This window comes from Protopterus annectens, chromosome 6.part0, assembly GCF_019279795.1.
Source record: "Protopterus annectens isolate FY-2018-M chromosome 6.part0, PAN1.0, whole genome shotgun sequence".
Lineage (NCBI taxonomy): Eukaryota > Metazoa > Chordata > Ceratodontiformes > Protopteridae > Protopterus > Protopterus annectens.
In genome coordinates, this window is record NC_056737.1 from 181,080,867 (window position 1) to 181,106,470 (window position 25,604).

The window sequence follows — 25,604 nt, forward strand, 5'->3', positions numbered from 1 at the left end:
GTAATGGGATAAAACAGCAGTACCTGATGAAGATCCATACAGGCAAAGGCAGAACATGCACAGTTCAGAAGGATAGTGAGTAGAAGTCAGAAACGAAACCCCAGACACTGTTAGCACAGGTCTTAGTGCAAGCCAGTGCACACATATAAACATGACTAACTCTACTGCTATACATACTACACATAAAATATCATCAGCAGTTTGTGTACTATGATATAACCCTTTACACATAGCATGCAATTTTCAGTAAGTTGATCAGTTGTTAAATAATAACAAGACTCAACTGTACATGCTATAGACATAGGATTAATTTAGTTTTTACTCTGCATGATGTGACATTTTAGATAATGCATTTAAAATGCTTGCATCTTCACTTCTTGGAGGTTTTTAAAAGTAGTTTGAAACAAACTATACAGAAAAGTAGGCAGTGACCCAAAGGATGAGATCATGTAGAAGCATGCAGCAAAAAATTATACTCATTATTAGGGTAACTGGGCTCATTATTCATGACACAGTGAGGACATTTTCATTCTAGAAGAACCTCAGTGTCCATTCACTAGTCTACCATATTAACAGGAGTCAGCTGAGGCTGTTTGGGCACCCTGTGATGAAACCTCTAAAGAACCTTCCATTGGAGACATAGCAGAACAGGAGGAGGCCAGGTGCAAACCCAGAACATGGTGAAGAGATTCCATCTCTCAACTTTCCAGGGAATGTCTGAAGATCCTACACACTGAGCTGAAGACTGCTGTGGAGGGTAGTGAAGTCTGGTCTGTCCTGCTCAGTCTGCTATCATTGTAAACCTTACATGGACAAGAGATTTAGAAAAAGGCAGTGATGGTGTTATAAATAAAAATATGTACATCATCTTCTGGCTAAGCAAGACAGTTGACTGTGGTGTCCAAAGTCAACACTATGAGCAATGGACTGCAGATGAAAGACACCATAAGTAATGTAATGTGGTCACAACATGTATCGAATATTCCATTTTGGTCAAAGGGCTGCCTGCAACACTGGGAAAAGGAGATGATCCTCATGTGACACTGTAAGGGAAAAACAAAGGGACTTAGGAGATATCAATGTGTAACCTAGGGGTCAGAGGGCAAGATTCCATAAGAGTTGCTCTAAGTAAATCTGTATCGACTCCAAAAGCCCTGCTCTCAGTGTAACTGACTTACTTTGGTGTAATGCCTAGTTATAAACAGCCTTAGACCAGAGAGCCAACTCCAAAAGACCTGCTCTCAGTAAGTGGTCACTTACACTGAGAGCAAATCTTTTGGCCCAAGAAAAGATAGCAATTAACATCCAAGTATAAGACATTATTTGGGCAGGGGAATCAAGACAGATGACTTTAGCTGCAATCCAGTAATTATTTCCAGAAGACAGCTTCTAGAGATTACCAAAAGCAATGGACAAAGGTGACATAAACATGATCACCCACTCACAGATCAGTAATCAAAACAGACAAGAACCAGTAGTAGTAGTAAGGAAACAGTTCAAGAGATTAAACAATGGACAGACAGGAAGGCGCAACTGCTGAAAGTAACAGTGAAGAAAGTGGGGTACATCAGAAAACTGTCACCAGAAATAATGCTCATATATTACACCATGCTGCACCACAGATGTCAGGCATATGAAATTAAAGCAGCATTTCCTTCTAAGAAGGTTGGGGCTCGAATACTTGCATACAGTACACAGTCTGCACCTATAAATATAAATAAACAAATCTGAGTAAGTCTAAATACTACAGTGTGCACCAAAACATGTATGCAGACAGGGATATGTTCACTCCAACTAGATAATGTTAACTCTAGTTCCCCTTTCTAAATCTGAAACTGGTTCCACTGCACAAACAGTCTGAAAATTTTGGAGTTTCAGAGTTACAAAGACTACTGTTATTTTGGTGCAAAGGAGGTGTATTGTAAAACTCTACTTACAGATTCCCTGTCACTCCTCTTCTGGTAGTCTATTTGTATCTGCTTGTCTTTTTTCAGAAATAAAAAAGAAGAAGAAGAAAACCTGTCTCCTAATTTCGCTGCTCAGAGAACAGCAGGCATCACATGAAGGTGGAGTCAATTATTATAACCAGAAAAAGAAAGAGCTATGTTACTGGGAAAGGATATTTTGTTTCTTGTTTCTTCTGCTGCTGTCTCCTGCCCCTTCACATCTGGGGTTTGCCTTGATCTTAGCATCCTCTGCAACTTTAGGGGTACCTTGTACAAACAAAAACAAAAGCAAAAAAAATGTGTTTGGTCTGTCTCCAGCTGATCTTATTTTTTTTTCTTCTTTGATCCACTTCCACTGGCTATCAGATTTGCTTTCCAGCCTCCTCAATGATCCATTTGTTCCCCTGAAAACAGCTCTACAACCCATTCATTCCTGAGGTAAGGATCAAGTGAACTGGAAGTAGGACCATCATATGTGCAGATAGACAGGCTTTTTCTTACTTAACTCAAACCTCCCAGTAAGTGCTTCAGGAGGATGTGCAGTTACAATAGTGTGGGACTAGCTCTCACCCCCACAAGTGACATTAACCCAGAGATGACTCTGTCACCAAGAAACAGTACACTGTACAGGCTTCACTGGTCTCTGCTAAGGAGCCGGTGCACTTTTTGTGCCTCCAGACATGTGCCTGACTTTTTTCCACTGACAAAGGTGAATAAGTATAGTCCCATTCAGTCCTCTCCCTCCCCTACCTAATCTAGCAAGTGCCTATTCCAATATATTCAGGTTTTTTGGGATGTAATCCAGGCTTTATCATGCTATACGAATAGAAGTGGCACATGAACTTATTTACCATGGAAATATTCAAAGAATCTCTCATACCCATACACTATTACAAAAGGTTTATGTATATGTAAATGCTCTTGCACCACAGGCAGCTGGTCTTTCTATTGTAGGATCACAGTTCTCATACTTTTCTGAACAGCATGCTTGCAATCCAAATAGCTTATCTTATTAGCATTACAGTATTTTATATTTTTCTCACTTTACCCTCATTGCTTGCTGATCATCTATCCACCTCTCAGCCAAATGGTAAATTCATTCACTTTCACCAGTGTGAGATCAGCTGAGATGGGACATCATTCTGGCAAACATCCGGTGGTTTGAGGTATTCTATTTGATGACCTACACCACCTGCACATGCACAGTAATATGTCTGAATGTGGCCATGCAATGGTGTGTCTGTACTGAGCAGTCCCACATTATGCTGGGGGGTATGGCACCAAACACTCCTGCTCCCTGCCATGAGTCACCACAGATTACCCTCCCTGGTATTAACCAGGGATGATCTTCTTTACATGAGTGCTAACAGCATGTGCACCCCACTTTTCACTTTGAGAGAGGCAAGATGGCTCTGCCTCTCACTCTTGTCTCTGACCAACCCTGTTCCCCTAATGCCAGGGTCACCTGGGACATACTTCAGTTTACATCCCTCTAAGCCACAGAGCTGGGTATTTATTCACAGCACAGTATTTCAAAGTGTCTGCATCTGTAAATAGTTTCCTGAACATTTTGAACATTTCAGAGCTCTTCCCCTATGCATAATTTCATCTCCATGCTACATTTTGCAGCAAATGCTTACTCAGTACAAACATTTCAATAAACTGCACCATTCTTATAAACCTCTAACAGAGTCTGCTTGCCTTCTGACGTTGGCACATGCAAGAGTTTTTTTGTCCCACTGACATCAGAACATGACCCATGTATTTCAGACTTTTCAATCTTATTCCACATCTGCCCCTTTTTCTTAATCCACATCTGCCCCTTTTTAACTTGCAATTTTGCTATCTCAAACTATTTAGCAGCTGTACCAGTCTCTTGTACCCTTCTTGTGCCCAGCCTTACACAAACTGTTCATTTTATTATATGTACAACACCTTCCTTGCCTCCAAAACAGCCTTCTGGAATACCTCTAATACTGATGAACTATTAAATCTAAGGCTAACAAATTTGTGCTTTCCTAATTGCATAGTAAATGTACATTACTTGCATCTTTCTTCATCTATCAATACTTACCAGAATCACTGCTTTACATTTACTATTGAAAGAATGGTATGTGGTGCTGTTGAAATCACTTCCTCATCTGAAGTAATGAATAATGTTCTCTTTTAATAACTTTATTCAGATCCTGTGGGTCAATAAAAATACAAATCTTTTCTTGCTTCATAACAATAACTATACCATTTACTTGAGTTAAATTTCTCAAAGTCTTTTGGGTTTTTAATACCACACTGGAATAGACTCCATTATTAAGTCAAAGTATGATTAAAGTTCATGAACTTAGTATTGTTTCAATCTTTGATGTTAGTCAGAAGTGCTCTTCGCAGCACTTGCTATGTACCCAGAACTGACTCCTCTTACAATTCATATGGAGTTATATGTATCGGTAAAAAAAAATCTAATTACAACTGTAAATTATTTTTTATAAGGCCCATTGTTCCTAGTACTGCTGGATCTGCCTGGGTATCCTTCTTTCACATTACTAGAAAATGAATATCAAAGTTTAAATCAACTGTATTTGAAGTACTGGATACTACAAAACAGATAAAAGAATTAGAACATGTACCTTTGGAAAAGGGATCAAGCAAATTACATAAATATAAATGGAAACTGTGGGAACAATATGTGCAGAATAATGTTCAGGAGGAGGAGCGAGGTTTAAAGGAAGGCAGGAATTCAGCAAATTGTATAATGTTGGACTGATGATAGTTACAAAGAAAAGATATGTGATGTATAATGTATGCAAATAGAAGAAATGTTAATATGGTTTGTTTGCTTTTTTTAATGTATGTTTGCCGATGTCTTAAGTGAAAATTTAATAAAGGGTTAAAAATAATTTGATATCTCATGAATTGAGTTCTGGCAGGTGAGGAGGACTTAATCTGCACACTGGCTCTCTGTTCAGTCCCAGTGGACCTCTATAGTTTAAAAGTATCATCAGACAAAATATTTCCATCTATGCCTGTTTAGGTTTAAAGGAAGGCAGGAATTCAGCAATTTATATAATGTTGGACTGATGATAATTACAAAGAAAAGATATGTGATGTATAATGTATGCAAATAGAAGAAATGTTAATAAGGTTTGTTTGCTTTTTTAATGTATATTTGCCTATGTCTTAAGTGAAAATTTAATAAAGGGTTAAAAAAAATAATTTGATATCTCATGAATTGAGTTCTTGCAGGTGAGGAGGACTTAATCTACACACTGGCTCTCTGTTCAGTGCCAGTGGACCTCTACAGTTTAAAAGTATCATCAGATAAAATATTTAATTCTATGCCGGTTTAGTTCAAATCAGTACTTTAATTACTAATTCTTGAACAGTTTGACTTGTACTACTGTCTCAGTGATCACAGGAGATTTTAGACTGCATTGTATAGACTATTTTAACTTCCATACTGCTGGCATGCAGCTCACAGCTCATTCTCATATTACTATCCGCATAAAACTTCTTTTGCATACACCTGGTTTGGCTTTTACACCACTTATAAAAAATGCCTTCTTTTCAGCATAGATTATACAGGAAGATAAGTTTCTAATGAAAGTATCAAGAGAGTTTGTTCAAACACAACATGATGTATATTGAAGAAGTTGAATACCATACCACTGAAGGGACACTGCTGCATGTTTTTTCTACATGACACAGAATCCATACCATTTTGTAAGGAATAAAATGCACTTTGTGAAAAGGAAATGCTATGTTTAGGGTGTAACTGTCATTTAATAGCCCCTCCCTTGTTTCGCAATTTCTTATACCACAAAACATTTGGTTTCTTATCAATGAATCACTCAACCACCAAAGTCAGAGTTACTACTTCTAGTATTTACTCAGTAATGTAAGTTTCTCTCTACAGGACTTTCTGTCCTTGTAAAGAACAAATGCTGAACGAAGGACAGGTTTGTTCTAAGATCCCAATTAAGTGGAGGACCATCCTGACATTTTCAATGTCAGGAGTTGTTAAAGGTCACAGTTGTTTTGTCACAAAGCAAGCTAGAAGCATTCTCTTTTAAGTTCAAATGACAAGATTAAACTGTCAGCACCTGTATCAGTTTTCCATGTCATGATCTGTCTGAAGACAGTGTTTTGGTGTTAACTTTTAATGACAGCCATACCTACACTTACTGTGATGGTGTTTTAGCCATGTGAACTCAGGGTTCTACTGATGACAGCAAGGATCATGATCTAAACTTTGAACATAACAAGAAGCACTCCCCTTATGGAATGTTTGTTACATCATAGCAATGGTAGAGGTATAAGGACATCCCTCAAAGAGGAACCTCTAAGTTTTTTGCAGAACTCTGATGGTGGAGAAAATTATACTAACTTAAAATCCCCTGGTAATGGACTTTTCAAATTAAATATTAGTTAAAGCATCCAGTGCTGCCACTGGACATGCATCTAAAAAAACCCTTGGACTCTTTATAACCTTAATGAGTGACTTCTGTATGCTAGCTATCTTACAAGTCAGAAACAGAACCACTTGAAAATCCAACTGGTTGTTCACAATAATCTACAGCAAAACTCTTCTATATACCATTCTGTATGACATTTCAATAATGTTTCTGCATGACAGAAGCCCCTGTGTACTCTACACCCCACTCATTTAAATACACCAACTCAATGGCAGCATAACAATAGTTGTGAAAGGAGAAATAATCTGCAATCTAAAAAGATAGCTCCAATAACACCCTTATTTAACTATACCAAATCGGGAATGTTTCAAATTGGCAAAGCTAGTTCCAGCAAGCGTAAAATGTTCAAATGCTGTTTGCCAAAACTAACTTAGGTTACGGTGGAGTTTTGCCTCTTTCTCCACTGTTATACAAACCTGGAGTTAGTATTTATTGGTCCAGAGGATGTGGGGGTGCCTCCCAAGCAAGAAAAAAAAAGTTCTATGTTCACTGAAGGTAGTTTCTGCAAGAAGTTTCAAACTGTTTCCCTTCACTGAAATTATTTTTAGTGGGTCAACATGCTTCCACTAAATCCACTGGTGCACAGCAGTAGGGAAAGGAAAAAAACCTACAAGAATGTACGGTGAAGCCACACAAACTGTGATCTTGTATTAGCATCATAACTATATGAATCACAGACTAGGAAAAAGTAAGATTGGGAATGGGGGAAACAGCACCCAACAAGGGGGGGATTTGATGACTAAGAATGAAACAAGAGTGATTACTAAAACCATTTGCTTTTGAAATTCTGAATCTGTTTTGGGTGGGGTATGGATCTCAAAATCCCTGTAACAATATTCTCTATGCCTTGCAAAATTAGGATAGATCGGATTAAAAAGTAGAACTGTATAAAATCTTACCATAACAGCAGATGTCCTTCTTTTCACTGTTCCTGTATTCCTTACAGTATGGATTCCCTGCCAAGGGCATTCTGATGTCTGGCCAGTATACCAATGCCTTCGGGGGACATCATACATCACACATATGCTCCCTGTGCCCAGCGTAGAGCATAAAGGTGACGTACAGATGTACCATCCTCAGAACTGAAAAGCCCCAGGAGGAATAACAGTCTAAAGAGAAAAGAGGAAATGTACATCCAGAAGGAAAAAGAAACTGGGAGAGAAGGGAGGGATCAAATACTGCAACAGTGAAGAGAAGGACATCTACTGTTATGGTAAGATTTTACACAAATGTACCATGTCCTTCCATATCACTGTTGCAGTATTCATTACAACAGGGAGAGCACAAAAGCTCAGGAAGTTGACAGGAGGAAGGTTCAGCACAGCCTTCGAGAAAAGCATGCAGGATAGCCCTGGCAAATCCGGCTCTAGCCCTAGAAACTACATCCAATTTATACTGCTTGGTAAAAGTATGCACAGAAGACAGAGTAGCTGTCTCAAGAATGGAGTTAATATCCAAACCTTTGAAAAAAAAAACACCAGAAGAAGCCACTGCCCTGGTAAAATCAGCCTTAACAGAAGAAGGAAGGCTTTCCCAAGAAGAGAGTAACAAAAGGAAATGGCCTTAGACATCCAAGGGGATATAATTTGGTTGTAAACAGCCAAACCTAAAGACCTTGGATAAAAGGATACAAAAGGCTGCTCAGATTCATGAAGGGCTTTAGTTTTATCCAAATATCATCTGAGTTGGCTATGCATATCCAAGGTGTGAAGAAAGTGCAGTTTTGTACCTACCATAAATGTAGATGTTCGAGTGCTAATACAGCTGCAGTCATAAAGTACAGTTTTGTACCTACCATAAATGTAGATGTCCGATAGGAATGCATCTGCAGTCCTTACAAATGGGTTGTCCTGTCGTCAGGCAGCCCCTCGGTCGGCCGGATTCCAAAGTCTGGGTCTGGCCTCGGCTGGTGTCGCACTTCACCCGACGTCATAGCTGCAGTTATTCGGGTATAAAGGCATCAGCCGACGCTATTTTCCTCAGTGTTTCTTGCCCCAGATGCCAGGTGCCCTCTAGGAAGGCTAAATTTGGATAAATGCCAATGATTCCAAATAGTAGAGAGCAAACAAAAGATAAGCAAGTATGTACATATATACAAACAAATACACCATAATAGATTCCCCCAGCTAGCTACAAGATGGGCAAATACCCTAGGAGTACCACAGAGGTGAAGGAGGGTGGGTAATCCTGACTGCAGATGCATTCCTATCGGACATCTACATTTATGGTAGGTACAAAACTGTACTATGTCCTTCAAGGATGCATCTGCAGTCCTTACAAATGGGTAGAATACCATAGCCAAACTGGGGGAGGAGGAGAAATAAAATTATGGTGTAGTTAAGATCCCTTGCAAAACAGCAGTGGCAAAACCTGCTCGGATCTAGAGTATAAAGGTAAATTATAATGCTTGGCAAATGTATGCACGGAGCTCCAAGTAGCAGCCTCTAAAATGTCTTTGGTAGCCACTCCTCGTAGAAAAGCTGTGGTAGTGGCTGTAGCCCTTGTAGAGTGAGGCCTGATGTTTTCTGGAGTTTTCTTCCCATGGTAGGAGTAACAAAATCTAATGCAATTTCCTATCCACTTAGAGATTGTCTGTTTTGAAATTGCTTTTCCTTCCATTCCTGTTGCTTATGCTACCAGTAGCTGGTCAGTTTTTCTATTGCCCTTGGTCCTGTCCAGGTAGTAGCGTAATTGTCTATGTACATCCAAGGTATGCAACAGTCTTTCTCCCCTGTTCTGTGGGTTGGGGAAGAATGTAGGTAGGTGGATAGCCTGATTTAAAGATACTCTGGAGACCACCTTAGGCATAAAAGTAGGATTTGTTCTCATGGACACTCTATCTTGATGGAAGATCAGGAAGGGCTGTACTGCCATTAATGCCTGTAGCTCAGATACCCTTCTTGCTGAAGTGATTGCAAGCAGGAAAGCAGTTTTCCATGATAAGTATTGTAATTCTGCTGTTGCTGCTGGTTCGAATGGAGGGAGTGTCAATTTTTCTAGCACAAAGTTCAAGTCCCATGCTGGCAATGGTGGCTTCCTAGGTGGTTTTACATTTTTAATTCCTCTCAGAAACTGCCTGAGCAGAGGATGTGAGAAGACTGGAGGATCCAAGTCGTATTCTGCTGAAATAGCTGATGCATGAATCTTAATGGAAGAGTAGGACAGGCCGTTGTGGAAGAGCTCTGCCAAGTATTCCAGGATGTTGGCTATGTTTACCAGTGACACATTTTCTCCTTTTGCAGTACTCCAAATGTGATATCTTTTCCATTTTGCTGAATAAGTTTTCCTTGTTGAGGGTCTGCGAGCCTCCAAGATAATGTCTTTAACCCTTTGGGATAAATTTGGGTTAATTGGTCTTATGCAATGTTCCAGGCAGTCAGCTTCAGTGTTTTCAGGTTTGGATGCAGAGTGTTGTAGTTGTTCTGTGTTAACAGCAAGGGAACTAGGGGTAGGGGCCATATTTGTTCCCGAGACATGCTCCTCAGTAATGGGTACCAATGTTGTCTTGGCCAGTCGGGAGCTATCAGAATGATCCTTGGACGGTCCTCTTTGATCTTCAATAGCACCTTGTGCATCAAAGGAAGTGGTGGGAATGCATATGCTGTCAGGTTTTTCCAACTGAAAGATAGGGAGTCCACTTTCCAAGCAAGTGGGTGGTACGTCCTTGTGCAGTATTTCTTCAGTTGGTGATTGCGTGGGGATGCAAATAAGTCTATTTCTGGGAGTCCCCACTTTCTTGTAATGGTTTTGAAGATGTCCGGATGCAGCATCCATTCGTGGGCATCCGTGGTAGTTCTGCTTAGTATGTCTGCTAGAATGTTTTCTTTTCCTGGTACAAAAATTGCTTGTAACTGAATGTTGAAGCTCAGGGCCACATTCCAGAGGTCCATTGCCATCCGGCATAGAGGGTACGAATGTGTGCCTCCCTGTTTGTTGATGTACCACATAACTGTGGTGTTGTCTGTCCTTATCAACAGTTGACCTGGTCGAAGAAATGGTCTGAATGCCTGAATTGCCAGTTTTACTGCCCGCATTTCCTTTTGATTTATGTGTAGGTGCAGTTGGTCTTGAGTCCATAAACCTTGTATGCACTTGTCCAGCATGTGGGCCCCCCAGCCGAGGTCTGAGGCGTCCGTTGTGATGGTTTGGCTTGGTTGAGTGCTGTGGAAGGGCAATCCTTTGTTTGATTGACAGGCCTGAGCCCACCATTGGAATTCTTGCTTCAGGCATGGGATTATTGGAATTTGGGTTTCTAGGCTGTGCTTGTGCTGAGACCATAAATTCCTTAGGTACCACTGTAACTTTCTCATATGCAGTCTGGCATGTGGAACCAATATTATGCAGGATGCCATGAAACCCAAGGCTTGCAGGACTTTTCTTGCTGTTAGATGGTTGTGCTTTGTTAATGCCAAGAAGTAGAGAGGGAGTTGCTCCTGTTTTTCTACTGTTAGGAATGCCATTTGTTTCGATGTGTCCAGCTCTGCACCCAAAAAGGTTATCCTTTGGGATGGTATCAGCCTTGACTTTTTTATATTGACTGTGTATCCCAGGGCTTGTAGTAGATAAATGACCCTTTTCAAGTCTTTTGCTAGCTTGTTTCTGTTGTCCGCTTGTATCAGGCAGTCGTCCAGGTAAGGGTAGATTTCGATTCCCTGAAGCCTGCAATGAGCAATTACTGATGCCAGGCATTTCGTGAACACTCTGGGCGCAGTAGATAAGCCAAAGGGCAATGCTGAGAATTGATAATGCTCTGATCCTGCAAGAAATCTGAGGTATCTTCTGCAATTTGGTCGTATGGGGACGTGCAGGTATGCCTCCTTGAGATCTAGAGTTACCAGCCAAGACTCCTTGCCCAACATGGGAAGAAGCTGCTGTAGGGTCAGCATTTTGAATTTTGGAACAATGAGGAATGTGTTTAAAGCGGACAGGTCGAGAATAGGTCTCCATTTGTTTTCTTTTCTTGGTACCAGGAAGAGTCTGGAGTAAAATCCCTGCCCTTGCTCCATAGATGGTACCTTTTCTACAGCTCTCATCCTTAATAATTGAGTTATTTGTTTTAGAGCTTCTGCCTTTTGATTTGGAGGTAGGTTTGGCATTCCTCTCTTCCTTGGTAGAGTATGGAAGTGAAACCTGTAACCTTGGTCTATTGTCTGCAAAATCCACTTGTCTCTTGTGATGAAATGCCAGTTTACTGAAAATAAGGCTAGCTTCCCGCCTAAGGGTGCTTCTAGTTGTTCCCTGGTAGGCGGTGCCAGAGCCAAGTCACTGTGATTGTCCTGTAGTAGTGGTGGTGGCTGTGTCTGTGGCTGTACCTCGCTGGTTGTTACCCTGCCACTGGCGTCCCCTGTAGGCACCCCTGGATTGACTTCTGCCTCTTGAACGCCTACTCCTGCCTCTCTGAGCTCTGGAGGAGTCTGGAAAGGACCAATTCTTGGAGGGCCAATTCCTGCTAAACCTTGGAGGTTGGACCTGTAAGAAATCTTTAACTGTTTGGACAGATTTTGCCTTCTCTTCCATCTTCTTCAGCACCTGTTGTGCAGGAGAGCCAAACAAATTGATCTTGTCCATGGGAGCATCTAGTAGCTTTGATTTGACATGGTCTGGTAAGGTCTGCTCTTTTAACCATGCATGCCTTCTGATAACTGTGCCAGTCATGGCTGATCTAAAGGAAGCCTCCAGTGCATCATAGCCGCATTTTAAGGAATGGTTACTGACTTGCTGTATGTTATGTACCATTTCCTGAACAGATTTTTTGTCTAATGGTTCATCCGAAGACAGCTTTTTGGTTAACTGGTCTAGCATGAATTCTTGATACTGGATCATGTGGAATTGACAGTTCAAGGCCCTAGCTGAAAGAGTAGCAGAAGTGTAAACTTTTTTACCCCATCTCTCTAAGGACCTGGATTCCCTTTCAGAGGGAGGGTTTTTGGCAGAGGTAGCTGCTACAGCCTTAGGTCCCTGGGAGATAGTCTCGGGATCTGCAAAAGGAGCCTTATACAAATGATAATGCGTGTCTGGGACCCTGTAGTACCTATCGGGCTTAGCAGGGGCCGGAGGTAGTGAATCAGGAGCAGTACAAGCATCATTAAATGCATCATCTACAACAGAGAGAACTGGAGGTATGGCTAAAGGCCTATGTTGTGGTAAATGCAGAAAAGTTCTAAGCCTTTTTCTAGAGTCTGAGAAATCCTGGCCCTGCCACTGAAATTGCTCCCTCATAGCATGCAAGGTTTCCCCAAAGGAAAATTCCTCAGGCAGAGAGGCAGAAGGAATGGACTCTTCAGCATCAGAGTCTTCATAAGGGGAGAAAGGACCCTCTGGAGGGTTTGTATTATCTGAATCATCAGAGGAATCATCTGTAGAAACTGGCTCAGGGGGCTCTGCTCTAGGCCTCTTCTCTGGAGGTGGGTGAGAGGCCCTGTCTGGGTGAGGTTGTGATCCCCGGATTAAAGAAATGAGATCCTCTGCTAGACTAAGCATTTGTGAACTAGAGCTAGGCCTGTGAGAGGGGGTCTTAGCAGGCACAGATTTAGTAGTTTTAGCTGCTTTAGCCATGGCAAAGGCCTTAATAGACATGGTTGCAGGTGGCCTAGCAGCTCCATGTGCAGGGGTTGAAATATCCAAGGGGATAGTGTCAGATAATTCCTGAGAAACTGCAAGAGCAGGTGGGATTTCATTTCGGCTGAAGGAAGAACCGCTTGCTCGGTTTCAGCCGAAACCGAGATACTCGCGGTTGGCTTAACCGCGGTTTCGGCCGAAACCGCGGACCGCGAGTGTCGGTCCTTTTCCTTGCGCTTTTTAGATATTTGCGTAGTCGGAGGATCCGACAGCATAATGTAAGCAAAATCGGAGCTGAAAAAGTCCTCAGCAAATTCCGACTGACGTCTAAGCGTCCGTCGGTTAAAAGAAGCACAGGCTAGACAAGCTGCTACGTCGTGGTCTGGGCCTAAACAAGGTAAGCAGTAAGAGTGGAAATCTTTATGAGGTATTTGTTTCCCACAAGTTAAACAGTTATTCACTTTTTCTGACATCGGCTGAGGCAAGAAAGAGTCCCCAATGGGGTACTTAGCTTTTTAGAAGTCTTCGGTAGTAGTAGAAGTATTCGGTAGTAGTAATCTCTGGTTCTGACCGACCGGCACTTGCGAACAGCTTCTGCTTGGCCACGCGACAAGAAAGACTGGGGAAAATGGCGTCGGCTGATGCCTTTATACCCGAATAACTGCAGCTATGACGTCGGGTGAAGTGCGACACCAGCCGAGGCCAGACCCAGACTTTGGAATCCGGCCGACCGAGGGGCTGCCTGACGACAGGACAACCCATTTGTAAGGACTGCAGATGCATCCTTGAAGGACATCAGATGGGGTTCTCCTGCCGTCAGGCGGGTCCTCGGTCGGCCGAATTCCAAAGTCTAGGTCCGGCGTCGGTTGTCGTCGCTTCTTCCCTGACGTCAGTGCGACAGGGGTATAAAAGAACCAGCCAACGCCATTTTCTTCAGTTTTTCTTGCCCCAGATGTCAGGTGCCCCCAGAAGGAAGGCAATACATAAATTTATGTAATAATGCAGTGCAATATAATCAAAAAACAGTAGTTGCAAGCAAATACACCATAAATGAATACCCCAATCAAGTTGTATGAGGAGGTGTTAGCCAATAGGCCTGTCCCAAGAGGGGAAGGAGGGAGGGAAACCTGGACTGCAGCTGTATTAGCACTCGAACATCTACATTTATGGTAGGTACAAAACTGTACTATGTTCATCGTGCATACAGCTGCAGTCATAACAGATGGGTAGAATCCCAAAGCTAAAAAAGGGGTGGTAGGCACTAGGTGGAACTAGGAGGAGCCAGGATGCCCTGCAAGACTGCAGTGGCAAAGCCTGCTCTAGTTTTGGAGTATAATGGTAGGCGGTACTGCTTGGAGAAGGTATGCACAAAACTCCAAGTGGCTGCTTCCAAAATATCTTTGGTAGGAACTCCTCTGAGGAAAGCTGCAGAGGTAGCTGTGGCCCTTGTGGAGTGAGACCTGATGCCTGCAGGCACAGTTTTACCATGAAAAGAGTAACAAAAGCGTACGCAGTGGGCTATCCATTTTGAGATTGTCTGTTTGGAAATTGGCTTCCCTTGAGCTCCTATAGCATAGGACACAAAGAGTTGTTCTGATTTTCTGAAAGGCTTTGTTCTGTCCAAATAATAACGTAGCTGTCTGTGGATGTCCAAGGAATGTAGTAGTCTCTCCCCTTTGTTTTGAGGATTAGGGTAAAAGGTAGGTAAGTGAATAGCCTGATTCAAAGCTACCCTGGATACCACCTTTGGCATAAAGGACGGATTGGTTCATAAGGAAACTCTGTCCTGATGGAAAATGATGAAAGGCTGCACAGACATGAGGGCTTGTAGTTCCGATACCCTGCGAGCTGAGGTGATAGCCAGAAGGAAGGCTGTTTTCCAGGACAAATATTGCAAATCTGTTGAGGCAGCTGGCTCAAAAGGAGGCAAGGTCAGCTTTTCTAGAATGAAATTGAGGTCCCAAGCAGGTATTGGTTGTTTCCTTGGGGGTTTTATATTCTTAGCCCCTCTGAGGAACTGTCTTAAGAGGGATGAGAGAACAAAGGAGGATCAGTGTTGTATTCTGCAGAAATGGCTGAGGCATGGATTTTGATGGAGGAGAATGAAAGTCCACTGCTTAGCAGCTCAGCTAGATACTGTAATATTTGAGGTAAATTCAGTATTCCAGGATTCTGGCCCTTTTTCTCATTCCAGGCACAAAATCGCTTCCATTTTGCGGAGTAAGCTTTCCTAGTAGAAGGCCTTCTGGCCTCCAAAATGACATCCTGCACCTCCTTGGAGAGTAGGGTCTGTTGTGAAGTTAAGGAATCTTCCATGCGGCCAGATTGAGTGTTTTCAGCTGACTGTGAAGAGTTTTGAAGCAGAGTCAGAAGAAGAAGCATTAGAGGTAGGGTCCATGGTGGGGAATGCGTCAGGCTCCTCAGGTGTGGGTACCAGTGCTGTCTTGGCCAGTTTGGAACAATGAGAATCATCTTTGGTCTGTCTGCTTTGGTTTTTAATAGAACTTTGGGCAGCAGAGGAAGAGGTGGAAAGGCATAAACTGTCATTGCTGTCCAACTGAAAGAGAGAGCGTCCACTCTCCAGGCCTGTGGATGAAAAGTTCCTCAGCAGAATTTTGTCAATTGATGGTTTTTGTGGAAGGCAAAGAGATCTATGTCTGGCCTTCCCCATGCTTGAATTATTTCTGTAAAAACTTGAGGGTGCAACTTCCATTCATGTGGGTCTGTCATATTTCTGCTTAGGTTGTCTGCCAGCGTGTTTTCCTTGCCTGGCAAGTACTGTGCTTGAAGTTCGATTTGTAATTCCAGAGCCATGTTCCAAAGTGACATGGCCAGCCTGCATAGGGGGTATGAATGGGTTCCTCCCTGTTTGTTTATGTACCACATTACTGTGGTGTTGTCTGTCCTTATCAATAGTTGGCCTGGATGCAGAAGGTCTTTGAAAGCTATAATAGCGTTTATTACTGCTAGCATTTCCTTTTGATTGATGTGTAGGTGCTCTTCTTTTTGGGACCATTTGCCCTGAATGCACCGATCTGTCATGTGCGCCCCCCAGGCGTAGTCTGAGGCGTCTGTTGTGATGACTTGATTTGCTTGAGACTTGCAGAATGGGAGACCTGTGTTTCTTTGGCATGCTTGAGCCCACCACAGAAATTCCTTTTGAAGACATGGAATCAGTGGTATTACTGTTTCCAAACTGTGGCTGTGTTGAGACCATAGGTTTTTCAGGTACCATTGAAGTTTCCTCATATGCAGCTTTGCACATGGGATTAGTAAGATGCAAGATGCCATGAATCCCAGAGCCTGCAGGATTTTCCTTGCAGTCAGCCTGGTGAAACTTGCTAGTTTTCTGAAGTATTGAGTTAGTTGCCCCTGTTTATCTGGCGTGAGGTAGGCCATCTGGGTGTTTGTGTCCAAGTTGGCACCCAGGAAAATTATTTTTTGTGAGGGTATTAGCCTTGATTTCTTTTTGTTGACTGTGTACCCCAGAGAATTCAACAACATTATTACAAAAGCCAGATGTTTCAGAAGTATGTGCTTGCTGTCCGCTTGGATCAGGCAGTCGTCCAAATATGGGTATATTTGTATCCCTTGAAGTCTGCAGTAGGCAATTACTGATGCCAGGCATTTCGTGAATACTCTGGGCGCAGTAGATAAGTCAAAGGGCAATGCAGAGAAATGATAATGGGTTGAACCTGCAAGAAATCTGAGGTATCTTCTGCAATTTTGTCTGATTGGGACATGCAGGTATGCCTCCTTGAGGTCCAATGTTACCAGCCAAGACTCCTTGCCCAGCATGGGAAGAAGCTGCTGTAATGTGAGCATCTTGAATTTTGGCACAAGTAAAAATGTGTTTAGGATGGATAGGTCCAAAATAGGTGTCATATCTTTTCCCTTCCTTGATACCAGGAATAGTCTGGAATAAAAACCTTGACCTTGTTCTTGAGTAGGTACCACTTGAATAGCTTTCATGTCCATGAGATCTGAAATTTGTCTTTGTGCCTCTGCCCTTTGATTGTGTGGCAGGTTTGGCATGCCTCTCGTTTGTGGAAGGGTGTGAAAATGGAATCTGTAGCCTCTGTTTATAATGTCCAGGATCCATTTATCTTTTGTGACAATATTCCAATTTTTTGAAAATAATGCCAGTTTTCCGCCTAAGGGTGCTGCCATTTGAGCCTTGCTTGGCATGCAAAGGGGAAAGTCATTGGGTTTGCTTTCTGAATGGCTGTGAACAATCCTCACCACCTCTTTGTGTAGGAGCTTGCCATTGTCTGCCTCTAAACAATCCTTGAGATTGCCCTCTGCCTCTCGGGCGCCTGTATCTACCTCTTTGGGGTCTGTCCGTGGCTGGAAAGGACCAATTTTTGGAAGGCCAATTTCTACTGAAACGTGGAGGTTGTACCTGTAGAAAATCTTTCACTGTTTGCATTGATTTAGCCTTTTCCTCCATTTTCTTTAATACCTCCTCAGCTTTAACACCAAATAATACATCTTTTGTAGAGGGCATCTAGTAATTTAGCTTTGACATGATCTGGTAAGGTTTGCTCCTTGAGCCAGGCATGTCTACGTATGACTGATCCTGTAACAGCAGCTCTACATGAGGCCTCTAGAGCATCAAAACCACATTGCAAGGTATGTTTACCCACTTGTTCTGCACTATGCATCCAATCCTGCAACTCCTTCAAGTCTGGTTGTTCAGGTTGTGACATTTTGCTTCTCAACTGTGATAACAGAAACTGTTGGTACTTTAACATATGGAACTGGCAGTTTAATGCCCTCATGGTTAAGATGGCCGAGGTGTATACCTTTTTTCCCCACCTTTCTAAAGATCTGGAATCTCTCTCTGAAGGAAATGGATTTTTAGCAGTGGAGGCCTTAATTCCCTTGGGGCCCTGTGAGATAGTTTCTGGGTCAGCCGCATGGCTTTTGTATAAGAATTGGTGTGAGTCAGGAACCCGGTAGTACCTGTCAGGCTTGACTGGGGCTGCAGGTAAAGAGTCTGGGTTAAGGCAGGCCTCCGAATACACATCATCTAGTATGTCTAAGACAGGAGGTATAGCCAGAGGCCTGTGCTGAGGGAGCAAGAGAAAATCTCTAAGCCTTTTCTGAGTACTCTTGGCCTTCCCAGTGGAAGTGTTCCGTCAAGGTATGCAAGGTTTCCCCAAATGAGTAATCCTCAGGGGGGGGAGACAAAGGGAATGGACTCCTCTGCATCAGAATCTTCAAAAGGGGAGTATGAATGTTCCAGTTCATCAGAGTGCTCTGAAATAATGGAGGCCTGGTCCGAGGAGGGGGGGGGGGTTGAGAACCCCTGATAAGAGTAATTAAATCCTCAGCCATTTTAAGCATCTGTTTTTTAGGCATGGGGCCTGGAGAAGGGCCCTGTGTAGCTTGTCTCTTAGAATGCATGGCTGCTTTAGACTTAGTGAAATCCTTGATGGAAAAAGAAGAGGAAGGCCTGAAGACACCTTGAGAGGAGGCAGACCTGTTTACATTCTGAGTTTCACCACCTAGAGTGGCTTCGGTATCTGTAGTCGGGGTGTGGGCCGAGGAGCCTGCGACCTCGGGCACAGTAGACACCGCCAATGAAGTGTCGTCAGTACGCAGGGGCTGCGTAGGCACCTCGCTGAGAACCGGACCACCTGTAGTCAGCTTTGGTGTGGTGTCGGTAGAGGCCGCGGACCTTGTGTGTCGGTCCTTATCTTTGCGTCTTTTAGTCAAAACTGGAGTCGGAGTATCCGACGACACAATGTAGTTAAATTTTTTGCCAAAATAGTGCTGGGCAAACTCCGCCCGATGCTTAATGGTGCGTTTGTTGAATGTAGCACAAAAACGACAGACCGAGACGTCGTGGTCTGGGCCTAAGCAAGGAATGCAGAGGGAATGAAAATCCTTATGCGGTATTTGCTTCCCACATGAAATACAATTATTAACTTTGTCTGACATCAGTCTGAGGCAAGAAAAGTTTCCCCAACGGGGTACTTAGCTTTCAAGAAGACTTCAGTTGCAAAATTTTCGTAATTTCAGGAGCTGGCCGACCGGCACTTGCGAACTGCTTCTGCTTCAGGCACCGCGCGACAAGAAAGACTGAAGAAAATGGCGTCGGATGGTTCTTTTATACCCCTGTCGCACTGAAGTTAGGGAAGAAGTGACGACAACCGACGCCGGACCTAGACTTTGGAATTCGGCTGACCGAGGACCCGCCTGACGGCAGGAGAACCCCATCTGTTATGACTGCAGCTGTATGCACGATGAACATCCTTCTCACTAGCAGACTGCCAAGAAGGGAAAAACTGGGCAAATAAATTGACTGATTAAGAGACAACTCACTGACCACATTGGGCATAAAAAAAGGATTAGTACGAAGAGACATCCTTTCCCTATGGAAAACTAAAAAAGCAGGGACAACCATAAGGGCCTGCAGCTCAGACTTCCACCTGGCTGAGGTAACGGCCAGAAGAAGAACAGTCTTCCAAGAACAATAGAATGAATAGGCTTTCTGGGTGGCCTAATATGAAGGACCCCTTTGTTTGACCTCAAATCTAGAAGCCAAAAGGGAGTCAAAGGCAGACAAGCAGAAATGGCTGATAGGTGGGCTTTAACAGAAGAGTATGCCAGCCCAGCACTTAATAATTCACACAAGTAACAAAGAACCCAAGGAACTTCAACAGAAAATGGATTCAGGTTATGAAAAAGACACCAAACAGAAAATCTCTTCCATTTGGATAAATAAGATTTTCTGGTACTGGATTTCCATGCCTCCTACAGAACCCCAAAAAAAAGGTGCCTAAAAGGGATCAAAACCCTAAAGCCCACAGTGTCAGTTGAAGAGTGGATAGGTGGGGATGGATGAGAGACCCCTTTGTCTTGTATGAGTAGGCCCACTGCGTGAGATAACTTGTGATGATTGCCCTTAGCTAAATGCAGAAGAGGGAACAAATGTTTTCTGGGACAAAAGAGAGTCAGCAACAAGATTTTGGGAGCATCCTCTTTATCTTGAACAGGAACTATGGTATTAGAGGAAGCAGAGAGAAGGCATAAAAAAAAACATCCCTTTCCAGGAAAAAGGGAGGGTGTCCATCTTCCAAAGAGAGGACATGGGACTCTGATGCAAAAGAGAGTAAGTTGTCTGTTCAGAGAGGAGGCAAAAAGATCTACTTGTGGATAACCCCATTGGTGGACAATGTCCAATCTGTGAAACATCCACTCATGAGTTTGTGTTAGTTATGGACCTTCTCAGAGAATCTGCCATAATCTTTTGACCTGAAGAATTACAAACAGCCTGAAGAGTCACCTAATACTGGACAGTCAGATCCCAAACCTGAAGAGCTAGTCTGCACAAGAAAGACCTTGTCCCCTTGCTTGTTCAGGTACCACATCACTGAGTTACTGTCTGTGAAGACTTTGACAGGCCCTGGAAGGAAAAGAGAATTAAAAGCTTTTACAGCCAGGAGAAGAGCTCTCATCTCTTTGATACTGATGTGGTCGTCCCTTTGACTGAAACCAAAGATCCTGAAATTTCAGGGGATCAAAGGCAGCTCCCCACTCTGCATCTGAGGCATCTGAAGAGTTCCTGAGTGAGGACTGGAGGTTGAAAAGGCAGCCCTGGGTTGAGGGATAATTGAAGAAGCCATCACTGAAGCTCCAGTTTGAGCCATGGGAGAAGGGAAATCAGAAAATCTGAAGGATGGGAATGTTGAAGCCAGACTGACGTTAGGAACCAATGGAGTTTTTTCATATGAAGCATCAACAGCGGAAGCACAGGAATGATGGAAGCCATGTATCCCAGAGCCCTTAGAAACTCTCTCACTGTAATGGAGTTCAGAATGAATGAAAGAATGTCATCAGAGTTAAAGCCTTCGGAGGAGGCAGGGATTCCTGAGAAGGAGTTAGAAATTATTTTTTGGAAATTCACTATAAAGCCTAGGCTTTGCAGGAGACAAATAGCATTAGTGAAGATGTTGAAGTAAAATCTCTGAAGATGAAGCTTGAATAAGTAGGTCATCAAGATAAGGAAAGGTCGCTATACCCCTCATCCTGCAAAAAGCAATCACAGGAACGAGGCAATTGGTGCAGACCTTTGGGGAAGTAGAGAAGACAATGGGCAAAGCAGAAAACTAAAAATGCAAGGATGCAACAGAGAAACATAAAATCTTCCTGAAAAGGGTATGAGTAGGGGTATGGAGATAGGAATCCTTGTGATCCAGAGAAACTAAGAAAGCCTGAGGAAGAACAAGAGAAGACAAGGTTTGAAGGTATAACATCTGAAAGGAAGGAACCTTCAAAAAGGTGTTGAAGCTGAGAGAGATTCAGAATGGGCCTCCAGGAGCCTTCATTCCTGGGAACCAGAAACATTCTGGAGTAAAATCCCTTCCTCGTTTGAATTGTTCCTTGAGACAAAAGGCTCTGAAGAGCCTCTGGAAAAAAGGGCAGCTGTTCCTGAGGAGGCTGAGTAATGCCTAAAAGGGGGGGGGGATTTCCAAACCATGTAATACCCCTGACAAACGATGGACAGAACCCAATAATCCTAAATGATCCTTAACCAAACTGGAAGGGACAGAGAAAGACGAAGGGACAGAGGAATGTGACTGAGGAGTGAGGGACAAAGAAGGTCAGACAGATCTTGGCTTGTCTGGAAAAGGATGCTTCTGAGCTGTAGGAGTTTGAGTAGACTTAGCATGAGGTGCCTTTACACCACCCTTTTTACCTTTGGGAGGAGGGCGAAACGTCTGCAGACAAAGGCAGGTTTAGTAGGGTAATTCCTCTGAAATTTGGGAATGGGGAAGCAAAAATATTTTCAATTCCTGCATAGCCTTACCCTTTTCCTGAAAGGACTTAAACATCTCAGCAGCTACAGAATCAAAGAGATTTTTATTATCTAGAGAAGCATCCATTAGCTGGGACTTAATATCATCAGGAAGAGGCTGAAGGCGAAGCCAAGAAAACCTCCTCAACACACAACCAAAGGCAAAAGCTCTAGATGAGGCATCAGCTACATCATAACTGCATTTAACAGAATGGTGAGCTACTTGAGAAGAGGGCCATAACAAAGAAAGAGCAGAAGTCTTCCCCTCAGAGTCAGGAAGGTCTGAAATAACCTGAAAGGTCAGACAGAGAAGAGCCAAAATATACCTGTTCATGTGGGTCTGGTAATTCACAGCCCGAAAGGCCAGAGTAGCTGCAGTATACACTTTCTTACCCAACCTCTCCACAGTTCTGCTGTCCTTGTCAAAGGGGGCAGCTTTGTAGAAGGTAAAATCTTAGGTGACTTATCAGAAGAAACAGAAATAATAGAAGGGATAAGCGCAGGGGCACTTGTAAGGGAATTTGCAATCATCAGGTACCATATAAAACCTATCAGGTTTTTTTGGGAGCAGGGGGCTGGGAGTCATAAGCCTGAGAAACTGCAGAAAGATTGTCTAACAAGGCCGTAAGAACAGGAGGGACAGCAGAGGGCTTGGTAGACTACACTTGAATGAGTTCATAATACCCGACCTGGACATCTAAGACCTGGGTACAGTCCCTCTTAAAAAACTCAATCATATGGGAAACTGTATCTCCAAAAGAAATCTCCTCAAAAGAGCGATCAGGACTAATACATTCCTCCTCCTCAGAACCACAGTCCAAGGAGAGGGAATTTAGGAATAATAGGACAAGGATTCTTCATCAGAATCCAAATCCTCATGAGATGAAACCTGCTCCCTAGGCCTTTTAAGAGGAGTAAAAGACCAAGGGAGAGCAGGAACAGAGATCCACTGAGGGGGCGTCAAGGCCATAAGGGCATTAAACAAGCCGTGTGTGAAAATCCTGCCATTCACACTGATGATCTTCTGGAGCAAGAGAAATATGCTTAGTTTTCTGCTTTTCAAGGGGATGTCAGCCCTAAAACTCTTAGGTGGCACGGACCCCTGATGACACTCAATAAGCATACTGGGACTCTCCTCCCTAACAAAGATTTGCGGAACACCTCCTAGGCCCTTCAGAAATAATCAGCTGCAGTTCCCCCTGGACATCCAAAACAGACATCTGCAGAGCCTCCGGGGACTTGCGAGAAGCCAGATCCATGCCAGCCCTGGAAATGGTCACGGCTGAAGAACCCAACTGAAAAACTAGGCAGTCCTCCAGGCTTTCGCCAGCCTTGAGAAAGGTGTCCGGTGGAGGCGGCACAGCCAAAGAATCTGACTGAACTTTCCTGGTCGCCTTCTTCTCAGACAGCTGACCTTCGGGCTGGGATGATTCCACCACAGTACCCTGAGGCAGCAATTTAAGATAATGGTTCTGTAAGTAAAGGCTAAAGAGGACAGACAACTACACAAAGACTTTGGAACAAATGCCTGACAAATAGGACAAGATGTACGGTCATGAGAAGCACCTAAGCAAAGCAGACACTGCTCATGATGGTCCTTATGGGGAATTTGCTTCCCACACTGGCATTTCCCCTTTCTGGATGACATGAAACCAACAACAAACAAGTTAAAAAAGATAGGAGGAAAAAAAACAAAGGGGCACTTATCTGAAAAACAGCTTGCCAACCAGCAGATGAAGGAGCATTCAGACCGACAATAGAAGATGGTGTTCAGACTGGTGGCAAAGAAGTTCTGAGGATGGTACATCCACATGTCACCTTTTTGTCCTACATCGGGCATGAGAAGCATATGTGTGATGTATGATGTTCCTTTTACAACCAAAGGCTTTGGTATAATGGCTGGATGTCGGGCTGCCTTTGGCAGGGAATGCCTAATGTAAGGAATACAGCAACAGTGATAAGAAAAGACATGCTTTTTGCATTCCCTGAAATCTATTTGAATTTCAACCACAGGTCTTAGAGTTCTGCTACATGCTAGTGATTTAAACTGCTTCATTTTTAATGTGTATTACAAACTATCTCACATAATTCCCATGCGCCATACTAAAAGATGTACCACAAAGTAAGAAAGGGGAAAAAGCTATACGTTAAATGGTAATCTAATGTAAAACATAGTCATACTAGTAAAATCACAATAGCATGCTGTTATCTTTACATTATAGTGCTCCAAACCTTGGTACTGAAAGGAAAATCACAGTAATCTACTGCTCAATGTTACATACTTGCAAGGGGTAGTGGGATGGTGGTAGATGCATGAATCACCATTCTTGCATGCAGGCCAATATCTGCAGCGTTCAGACAGCTTCTGACGCTTAGCTTCATCACTCACATCTTCCATGATGACTGCAAGAAAAAAAAGCTTGTAAAGTTTTCACATTAAACAGCAAAGTTAACTCAGAACTCAATCTTTGCAAGTATCAGCATCACAAATGTAGGTTAGTAAGTACACACACACACACACACACACACACACACACACACACACACACACACACACACACACACGGCTTCTCTTCTTCCACAAGAGTAAAGGCATAATCATATAAAGGACACTCGGCCAATGGGACTCCACCACAAGAATTAGCGTTTACACACCCTGCCAAAGGGACTTCACCAGCGCTAATTCTTGTGGTAGAGTCCCTTTGGCAGAGTGTCAAAGTGCTAATTCTTGCAGTGGAATCCCTTTGGCAGAGTGTCAAAGCGCTAATTCTTGTGGTGGAGTCCCTTTGGCAGAGTGTCAAAGCGCTAATTCTTGTGGTGGAGTCCCTTTGGCAGAGTGTCAAAGCGCTAATTCTTGTGTTGGAGTCCCTTTGGCAGAGTGTCTGTTGTGTTCATTTTTTTTAGTTTTATTGGTTGGTTGTTTTTGGTTTGGTTTGTACATAATCATATAAAGGTATCACTCTGGGAAAATGGCAAAATGATGACCTTACCTAAAGAAAGACACATTGCTATAAAGAATGACCCACCATAAATGCTGCCTGAACAGCATTTAAACCATAATGCAGAAGTCTCAAACATTAAAAAGTTTGCCCAGTCAATGAACTTCCAACTATATGCAGCTACTGCCACATTCCAACAGATTCCGTGAGTGAATTATCTGTAACACAGTCAAATGGAAATGAAGTCTTTCAAATCTGAGAAAATGCAAATACAAGCCCTTGGATCTGCCACTGATGTTCAGCAACCTACCTTATTAAACATACAAATTTTTCAAATCATTATTTAAGATGTATACACACACTCAAGCACAGACGACTGAAATAGGGACATTTAAGTATACTATGTGCATCGACAACAAGTTAATTAGGACTGCATGGTTGTAACTGTACATAAAAAGGAGCAAAGAAGCCTTAAGGCTAACTTAAAAAGATTTGTTTTGAAATGTTCTGCATTAAGATGGCCTCTCCAAAGTGACAGTGGCAGATATAGATACACAAGATATCAAAGGCAACACAGAAAAAACACGACTGCAGTGGGTTTAAGACAGTAGATGTTATGTGTGTAGACAGTGGCAAGGTAGACGGCTCAAAAGAAAACTATCTTCATATACTTTGTTTCCATCCTACATTAAACATCATGTTTTCCACTTGTAAGTCATATACTCAGTGAATTTCACTCCCTTTCCTTCTGCTTCTTCTAGGAATGATCAGGGTGGCAGCAGACTACACAGGACAGAATAACAACTCCTGGCTAAGGGAACAACAAACTAAGTAGGAAAGAAAAAAAATGTTATGTACTTTCTATAACATTCCATCTGTGTTGTCC

General features: G+C 42.9%; 1 protein-coding gene across 2 annotated transcripts in view; it reads right to left on the minus strand.

The window, feature by feature from the left end:
- Positions 1 to 25,604, minus strand: part of ZC3H14 (zinc finger CCCH-type containing 14) — a 1,193,127-nt gene that overhangs the window by 375,282 nt on the left and 792,241 nt on the right. For both annotated transcript variants that reach the window (XM_044073898.1, XM_044073899.1), the window contains one exon: positions 24,062 to 24,182. In XM_044073898.1, coding sequence (XP_043929833.1) covers positions 24,062 to 24,182 — 121 coding nt within the window. The remainder of the gene's footprint in view (positions 1 to 24,061; positions 24,183 to 25,604) is intronic.